The 10,168-nt window shown below is 34.8% G+C and overlaps 1 protein-coding gene and 1 long non-coding RNA gene across 2 annotated transcripts; both read left to right on the forward strand.

The window, feature by feature from the left end:
• Positions 1-4,320: 4,320 nt before the first annotated feature.
• Positions 4,321-7,251, forward strand: LOC142638641 (uncharacterized). The gene is made up of 3 exons (XR_012845036.1): positions 4,321-4,417; positions 4,559-4,584; positions 6,904-7,251. It is a non-coding gene; the product is annotated as an uncharacterized LOC142638641 (long non-coding RNA).
• Positions 7,252-7,293: 42 nt separating this feature from the next.
• LOC142641785 (uncharacterized) lies at positions 7,294-8,301 on the forward strand. The gene is made up of 3 exons (XM_075816262.1): positions 7,294-7,409; positions 7,492-7,723; positions 7,832-8,301. Exons 2-3 carry the CDS (start codon positions 7,594-7,596, stop codon positions 8,299-8,301), a joined length of 600 nt encoding a protein of 199 aa, XP_075672377.1. The 5' UTR covers positions 7,294-7,409; positions 7,492-7,593.
• The last annotated feature ends 1,867 nt before the right edge of the window (positions 8,302-10,168 follow it).

Genomic DNA, 10,168 nt, shown 5'->3' on the forward strand with positions numbered 1-10,168 from the left:
TACCTTCAAGAATTCCTTTCCTTATAAAATTCCTTTGATTAAGGCTAATGTGTAGCGCAAGAATTCTTTGTATTTACGTTTGCGTGAATCACACTCAAGGCCATGTCAGCCCTAATCTCATAACGTGGTTTGAGGTAGCCCGGAGAGCAATGCATACATTCTTTCCGTCCGTCTACCACCCATCCGTCCTCTTTAAGCCATATTGCCCGTCACCTTAATTTAATCATACCAGCCAGACCGTCATGTTAGTTTTACCCTCATCAGAAACCCCACATCCACCAACAGCAACAACAACCCACCAACACCAACACCAACACCAACCCACAACACACACAAGACCCACAACCCCATGACTACCCACGCCCATGGTGAGCAAAACCACCCACCCATGGCTACCCACGATCCCACAGTGTGCAAAACCACCCACCTATGGCTACCCCCGCCCCTACGAACCCACGCCTACCCACAGCCACCCACAACCCCAACGACCCCACACCGATCTGAAGCCCACCCACCCAAAGCCGATCTTGAGAAGAGAGAAGCTTCATCGAGGAAGAGAGAAGCTTCATCGAGAAGCTTCACGAACCCACGCCTACCCACAACCCCAACAACCCCAACCGGTTCACAACCCACCCACCTTAACCTAACCTCAAACCCAGCCACCTCGAACTCAACCCCAACCACCCCGATCTCAACCCACCCCACCCTGATCTCAACCCGTCCACCCCAAACCCGATCTCAACCCACCTAAACAGCTCAAGGATCTAATCCCACCCCCAAAAACACAGAAAATTCAACCAAAACCCACCTCTTCTTAAATCCAAACCCATCATTAGAGAGACCCACAAACAGAAAACCACCACCACTAATTCCAAAAAAATAAAACCCACACAGAAAATACCAAATTTAAACCTTGCAACCAAACCTACCCCAAGCCAAACCTCAAATATAGTAGCGGGAAACTCAGATTAATCGTTGATTGGTGGCTGTAGGTCTCGATGATGATGTTTCGGTGGTTATAGTGGTGATTTGAGAGAGAAGAGAGGTTTGAAATATGAATGAGAAGAGAGAATAGAGGTTTAAGTCAGAAAGGAGATAAGAGAAGGGAGAGTTAAAAATTAAGTAACATCCAGAGAGAGTAAAGATACTTTTTGATCTTAATTTTAGTGATATTTTTTTGTTTTAGTTCTGTTTTTTATTTAATTAAAATTGAAAATTTAAAAAAAAAAACAATATATGCTGATGTGTCGTGGTGACGTGGCATTTTTTATAATTTTTATAATTCCTCCAGCAGCCAGTGCAGCAATTTCCGTCGGTTGACTGACGGAAATGACCAAAATGGAATGCGTTAATTGGTTTAGGGACTAAAAGTGGTAGAATTAAAATGTAGGGACCAAAATAGAACTCGGGCCAAAATGTAGGGACTGAAAGTGCATTTACGCCTTATTTTTTTGCCCCTCTTCCTAAATATAAAACCAAAACCCTAAGTTTTTCTTATATAGTTTGTGTTTGTTTTGCGTTATGCTCATGATTATTTGGTTATAAATTTGCTTTTATTTGTAGTAGCGTTGTTCTAATGCTCAATTTAATAATAATGAAAAAAAAATTGTCCAACCGACCCAACCTGATCCACGTGGGTTGGGTTAGGTTGAGCCCTTATGATGGATTGGGTTGGGTTTGATTTTTTTAACCTACCATGGTGGGTTGGGTTGAAAAAACTTCTCAACTCAACCCATGCACACCCCTAACTAAGGGTATCTTGGTTTTTATCAAGTTTCTAAGGGTATTTATAGATATTCTCTACGTATAGGGGCCATTACGGTCATTTTCTTTTCTAAGGGTATTTTGGTCATATTTTAGGTTTAATGGTTATTTTAGTACTGAACATTATGAGGACGACATCGTCAAATGTGAGCAAAAAATAAAGTACATCCAAATGTGAGAAAAGTACGATCAAATGTGATATTGGTACTGCCTAATGTGACAATAAAACCATCATTTACGAGAAAAGAAAAATTGAACTACCAAACATGACAAAAGTATAGTCACATGTGATTTTGGTACTGCACAATTTGAAGATGGTACTATCAAATGTCAGAAAAAAATACGAGTACAACCAAACGTGGCAAAAGTACTGTCATGTGTGATGTTGATATTACTTACTGTGATTAATGATCCATTAAGTGTGAGAGAAAAATAAGGGAACTATCAAATGTGACAAAAGTACAATCACATGTGATGTCGTTACTGCCCAATATGACGATTGAACTGTCAAATGTGAGTAAAAATTAAAGTACCATCGAATGTGAGAAAAGTACGGTCAAATAAGATGTTAGTATTGCTTGATGTGACAATGGAACCATCAAATGTGAGAAAAATAAAATAAAGGAACCATCATCACATTAAGCTGTACCAATATTACATATAGGCGTAGCTAACCCAACCCAACCCTACCAAATTACCTAATAATTGACGAATATATATATAACAAAAATAGTACTCCTAAAATCTCTAAAATTCTCAAAATACCCTTCAATATACTAAAATTATCAAAACACATACTAACAATTAAAAATTACCAAAATGACCTGAAACTCTGAAAAATTATTGGAATATCCTTAAAACCTAAAAAATGACCGAAATGACTCTAAAATCTAAAAAATCACTAAAATACCCTCTAAACCTAAAAAATAATCGAAATACCCTTAGATACTAAAAAAATGACCATGAAACCTAAAAAATGACTAAAATGACCTTGTAACTTAAAAAGTGACAATAATTCCCTTAGAACCTAAAGAAACAGCTGTAATGCACCTTAAACCTAAAACATGACCAAAACAATGTTATAAAGACTATTTCAGACCCCGTTTCGGTTTGTCCAGTGGAATGGAATATTTCAATACTGGTTAATTTCGGCGTACTGTTTCAGGGTGTTTCGAGGTACCTAAAAAATAATTTTTATATATATATATATATATTCTTGTAGAACATAAAATTGCCAATTCTAATAAATAAATAACTAAATATCAAATAATACTAATCATTTAGTCTTAACTCTTAAGTCTTAAACATCAATTTAATATCACAATTCACACAATAAGAAGATTTACAGGTCAATGACTAAATATCAAATAATACAAAATATTTAGTCTTAACTCTTAAGTCTTAAACCTCAATATTTAGTTAATTTAATTATATAAAATAATGTTTTTAATTTTCAGTTTTCCCTATTCATTCATTTTCTCTAAACCGATCCCACCACTGACTGCCATATCTTCATATCTTTTGATTCATTTTTTAACTTTTCTTTCTTCTATGTCACACGTGTCTTTGGTCTTCTCTTCCCCTATTTTCATCTTTCTCTTTAAGTCCCATCTATCACCCGATCCCAATATTCCCATGTTCCAAACCTCATCACAACTGTATATTCAACATGTATTTTAAGTTCTCTCTATACTCTTCTATTCAAAACTTTTGACTCTCAGTTAACCTTCTGTCTCTTTTAAGTCTTATCTCCTCCCTCTCTCAGCATTGTTCGTCTCCAAGGATTTCTCTTCAGGTCTGCTGCTCTGTAAATTTGTTGACACTAATCTCATCTTTTAATTTTTGTTCTCATCTTCATCTTCTTCTTCTTTTTATTTTTCTTTTTCCTTTTTTTTTTTTCACTGAGGCAGTGAGGCTCATCTTGAGCAATTGGACATGTACCACCGAATCTTGAACATCGGCCGGATTTCACCGAAACGAACCGGAATGCCCGAAACACACTGGAATAAGCCGAAATTTTATCCGAGGTGGAACGGGGGTGTGTCATTCCGGTTTGAATAATGGTAAGAAATTTTTCGGCCATTTCGGCCGGAATGGAACGAAATCAATAATATTGGACCGAAATACCCATGGAACCTTAAAAATTACCGAAATGACCCTAAAACCTTGAAAATGACCAAAATACCCCTGAAAATCCTCAACAAGGAATACCCTTAGAACCTAAGGGTATGTTTGGTAACTGTTTTTTTCCTCAGTTTTCTATTTTCAAAAACAAATTTTTGTTTCCTAAGACAAAAAACTTGTTTGGTAACCGTTTTTAGGCAAAAAACAAAAACTATTTTCAATTTCCAAATTGTGAAGGAAACTGAAAACTGGTCTTGAGCTGTTTTTCTTTTTTAGTTTTCACTCACCTATGAAAACATGGAGAAACACGGGAGATTCACGTTGAAACACAACCCTTTAATGAACCAGCGCACTGGTTCGATCCACATGACCAGAGTATTTTTTTCCCGCGCTTCCTTTTTTTTTTTTCACTCAATATTAGCGCCTAATAACGTATCTGATACCCTTTATATCAATATCTACGTTCTGCGTCTCCGCCGCCTCCATCTTCCTCACAGAGAAAATTTTGATTGAGAGAATCACTTGTAAGGTAATTGATTGGTCTTCACCGGATGAAAATCATGACTGCCTCTTGTTTTTCATTAGATTCTACACGATTCCTTTTCTATTCATTATCTCACTCTCTTTTTATTTTTTCTTCTTTTTCTTTTTTGTGTGCGTGATGTAGCAGGTCTGTGCAAACCCAATCACTCAAAGGTATGGGTCTTTTCCTTTTTTCTTTGTTCATGGATTACTACGAAATTGCTTGAAGTTTGCTATGTGCGTTGAATTTGGGTTTATTCAAAATGGGTATTTTCAAAGTGTGTTTGGTTCTGGATTTTGGGGTTTCGGGTTTGCTTTGGCCGTGTTGGTATGCTTGTGGGCTCTATGGTGTAGCCGTGTGTCTTGCATCCATGTTTTCTCCCCGTTTGAGTGCTACCTCCCCGCTTTCTTGGTCATTACCCTTTGCTTCTTTAGCCGTCTAATATGCTCGTTTCTCGTGTTCGTTGATAGCCGAAAAGGAACAAACTTTTGGTTAGACTGTGAACTAAAATTGAAAAGAAAGAAAAATGAGAGTAAGAATAGAGTGAGAAAAAATTATTGGGTGGTTTGAATTAACAGTGTGTATGATTTGAATGTAACAAAGATATGTGGTTTGAAAAATTGTTATGGTTTTGTGTTTGTAGCTGCAATTGTTGTTGGTTGTTGTTGAGAATGGTTTGAATTAACGGTACAATGTGCTTTGAATTTGAGAAAATATACGTTGAGAATGGATTGAATTAACTGGAAACTGTAACAATATATGTGCTTTAAAAAAAAAAAACCTCAAGATCCCAAATTGTTACTGTCGAATGTCAATTTTTAATGCCAGGTTAATGGTTATTATCAATTGTTTATTTCTGTGTTTCATATGAATCTGTCCAATTATAAGTTAGTGTTGTGTTTCAATTGTTAAGGTTGTACACGGGCAGCACACAATTGTTTCAATTGTGTTTCAATTGTCAATTGATTCAATTGTTACTGTTCACCAGTCAATTGTGTCAATTGCTAATGATCAATTGTGTTTCAATTGTCATTATAGAGCAGCACACCATTGTTTTAATAGAGCAGCACACGGGTTATTGCTGTTGTGTTTCAATTGTCAATTGTTTCAATTGTTTTGGGTTTCATGGTGATCAAAATGCACTATTAATTAGAAGATGTGTTTGTTTGAAGCTTGGAAGCTATTTCTTAGTTGTATTTGATGGTTGTGTTTATAAAGGTTGTTCCTTAGTTGTTTTCATGTTTCATTGTATTATAATAGATGAAAGGAAGCAGTTCAATTGATAAAGATAACCTTTGGACACCACAACTTGAGAAACTATTTATTGACATAATGCGAAAGAGATCAATAAGGGAAATATGGCAGATGGGCAATTCAGTTCCGATACTTGGAAGAAAATGTTAGCTACATTGAATGAATTAGGTAATCGGAGTTTTACAATGGCTCAATTCAAAGGGAAGTTTAATAGAATGCGTTTACTACACCGTGAGTTTTCTACACTCATAAATCAAACTTTGGTTTTGGTTGGGATGCTGAAAACCAACACCTTGTTCATGCACTCGAGGAGTCATGGCAAAATTATTGTCGGGTAATTATCGTTAAAGACAATACAATATTTTATTTTGAAACATTATCCCCCATCATTTTTTTTTTCTTACTAGATGTCTTTATATTTTTAGGCACATCCCAATGCAAAGATGTTTCGAACCAAAGGACTTTCAAATTATAATTTGCTTGGACTTATATTTAATAAGTCTACGACTACGTAGGTCCTACACCGTGCATCCACCCAAGACCCTCCTAATTCAGATGAAGAGAATGCATTGGAAGAACGACTCATTCATGGGGGAGTTCATGTTAATTTAGAAAGTCCTACCCAAGATCCTGTCATGGCAATTCTTGAGTCTGACATTACAACTCGATTGAGCAAGCGTCCTAGTGATAGTTGTGACGAGCGTCCTAGTAAGAGTAAGCGAGAGTTAATGAGCTCTCAAATGAATGATGCCTTACAATCAATGGCTGAGGCCGCTAAGGCTAGGATAGAGGCATCTAAAGCAAAGGCTGAGAGGTATAAGCGAGGTATACCATTGATGAAGTTAGTAGCGATTGCACCTACAAATGACTTCTCCTTAGGCAAGTGCATTAATATCCTCGAGACCAGGGCAAGAAGTCAATGATGAAATATTTATGAAGGCCGTTGAGAAGTTCAAGCAGGATCCTAATGATAGAGAGATCTTTGTTAACATGAGTTTCGCTAGGAGGATGGTTTGGTTGGGTAGGCTGTAGGGGATTATGTCAAAACAATAATTTCCTATTAGATTATGTTTATTTTAATGTCTTTGAACTATGATTTGGTACTATTCTATTGTTATTTAATATTGGTAAATGATGGTTTATTATTATTTTATGGTAATCTTTTTTCTTTTTTTTCTTTTTTTTATGTTGGTAATGTTTTATTTATTTGAGAACAAATTTGCTGTTTAATTCTTCAGGATGAATGTTGAACCTAATTATTATAGCAGTTCATCCTCTTCAGATGAGGAAGAGGACGATGATATGTTCTTCCTACTAATGTTTGTTGAGAATAAAAACAACTATATTCCTAAGGAGCCTCAACGTATCTCTATGTTAACTGGTGATGCATTTATAAAAGAGATATTGAATGGCAATCCTCGAACATGTTATGAGTTATTCCGCATGGATAGGCCAACATTTACAAGTCTCTGTAACTATTTGAGAATACATAAATTCTTAACAAACTCACGCTGGATTACAGTGGAGGAGGCAGTTGGTATGTTCCTATTAATAGTGGGACATAATGTGAGGATAAGGGTAATAGCAGATCGTTTTCAACACTCAACCGAAACAAAGGGACGGACAATTTAAGGAAACTGTAAGAGCAATATGCCGCCTGGGAAAATTCATTATACGTCCTTCTCAAAGCAATGAAGTGCATCCACGTATTGCTAACAATACCAAGTTCTTTCCATATTTCAAGGTAATCCCAAGTTACTGTTCATTTTATTATACAAATATTATTTGCTCGCATATGTTAATACTTGTGTTTATATTTTTTCTAGAAATGTATAGGCGCAATTGATGGAACATATATTAGTGCATGGGCTCCAAAATCAAAGCTAGTCAGTTACAGGAATAGAAAGGCCACAATCACCCATAATATAATGTGTGCATGTGATTTTGATATGAAGTTTACATTTGTTTACACTGGTTGGGAGGGTACAGCCAATGACTCACGAGTATTCTTAGATGCACTTCAAAGGCCAGAAAATAATTTTCCATGGCCTCCATCTGGTAAGATATATTGTTGACTCACTTACATATTTACAATTTTTAAGTTTAGTCCATTCACCGTGTCATACTTTTCTCTATCTTTTTTTTTTTTTTTTTTTTTTTGGTTAGGTGGCTATTATTTAGTGGATTCTGGTTATCCATGCACCTTGGGGTTTCTACCTCCGTACCGTACGGAGAGATACCATCTACGAGACTTTCGAGGTGGGGATCGTCCTGAAGGTGCTAAAGAGCTTTTCAATTATAGACATTCCTCGCTTCGTAATGTAATTGAAAGATGTTTTGGAGTTTTAAAAGCACGATTTCCAGTCTTAAAAATGATGCCCCGTTATAAACCATGTCGACAAGGGAATGTGATGAGAGCCTGTTGCACAATTCATAACTTCATTCGAATGGCAACAAGAAATGATCGCTTGTTTACTCAATTCAATATTGATAACCTAACTGTTGAAGGTGAAGGTAGGGATAATTCAGGTGAGCCATCGCACACTATTGACTTAACTGATGAAGCCGCTGAAGCTATGGCAGCTTATAGGGATCAAATCGCAGCATTGATGTTGGCAAATAATAGGCATCATTGATGCCATGTTTTTTTTTTTTTTTTTTTTGGGATGAAATTGATTCCCGGGCATTGATGCCATGTAGTAAACTTTTTTAGTTATTGATTATCTTTTATAACGCTTGATAATTATTATAGCTTCAATCTTACTTATATGATTAAAGTTTTAGGCTTGAATGTTATATACAAAACAATTGATTTATAATTTCTTTAGGTGTAAGGATTTTAAATACGTTGGAGCAAATGTGTTTTTGAATTAGAATAAATATAATTTTAAAAAAAAATTAACCAAAAAAAACAAAATTCAAAAACAACTACCAAACAAATTTCCTTATTTTTGTTTTTTGAAAAATGTGTTTTTCAAAACAACTAACCAAACGTGTTTTTCATTTTGAAAACAGAAAAAATTTGTTTTTTTCTTTTTTCCTTGAAAACAAGAAAACACAAATAGAAAACAAAAACAGTTGCCAAACATGCCCTAAAAAATTATCAAAATACCCTTACAACCTAAAAAAATGACCCAATGACCTTAAAACCTAAAAAAAAAAAAAAAAGGACCAAAATTACCCTAAAACATAAAACAATGACAAAAAATGCTCCATAACACTTGAAAATGACTAAAATACTTTTGAAACCATCAAAAGTTACTAGAACCTAGAAACTAACTTAATGACATTGAAACCTAAAAAATTACGGAAATGACCCTGTAACCTAAAAAATTACTTAAATATGCTTAGAACCTAAGAAAATGACCATAATACCTCCAAAACCTAGAAACTTACCGAAATGGTTTCACACGTGACCGTACTTTTGTCACATTTTATGGTACCTGAATTTCCCATAATTTTTTTTCTCACATTTGACAGTTTCATCATCATATTGGGTAGTACCAACATCGCATTTGATCGTACTATTGTCACATTCCATGGGAGCATTATTTTATTCACATTTGAGTGTTCCATTGTCACATTGAGTAGTTTCAATATAACATTTGACCGTACTTTTGTCACATTCAAAATTTTTTCTCACATTTAACAATTCCATCATTACATTTTATCATACTTTTGTCACATTTGGTAGTTACATTTAAACTTTAACAAATTTAAATTCTATTCAAACTGAAAATATATTATAAAAAATTCTAAACTTAAATATTTCAACAAATTTAAAATCTATTAAAATTAAAAGTTTTTATTAAAAAAAAAAAAAACTTAACTCCCAGACAACAGGGCACACTTTCTTTCTCAATAAATAATAAACCCAATCTATTGATTTCTACACCAAGTAAAAGTCTATTATCAACATTTTAAGAACGGCTAATTAGTAAATCAATGTTATACATTTAATCTTTGACAAATTAAAATTAAAATTCTATTATAAAATATAAAAAAAACTTAAATCTCACCCATGTTTTCTTGGTCTCACACTCTTGGTAAAAGAAGAACCGAAAAATAAATGGTCCCTGAACTCAATGCTAGAGCTGTAGAAAACACACAAACCATCCAATGGAACTTGGAAGACCCTGTTGCAAGATTCTAGCTTTCGTTGAAAGCTTAGTAATAATAAACATCCAACCAACAAATGAATGTTTGGGAATGATCAAGTCAAACCACAGCAAATGCCACCATTCCATAATACTACCTCTGCTCCTAATTTCAATTCAAATACCAGCACAATCAAATTTATAAGAACCAACCCATTAGGGAGCAATTATTAGTTGATGCATAAGGACCATGTTTCCTAGACTTCTTTGTACTTGATTTTATTTATATCATAAAAGATATAACCATAAGGTTAAAGGGTTTAACAAGGAGAGAGAAACACCCCTAGTACTTCAAGACCCTCCTTTTTATTTTTTTATTTTTATTTTTTATAACACTTCAAGGCCC

The sequence above is a fragment of the Castanea sativa genome, chromosome 6 (assembly GCF_040712315.1).
Source record: "Castanea sativa cultivar Marrone di Chiusa Pesio chromosome 6, ASM4071231v1".
Classification (NCBI taxonomy): domain Eukaryota; kingdom Viridiplantae; phylum Streptophyta; class Magnoliopsida; order Fagales; family Fagaceae; genus Castanea; species Castanea sativa.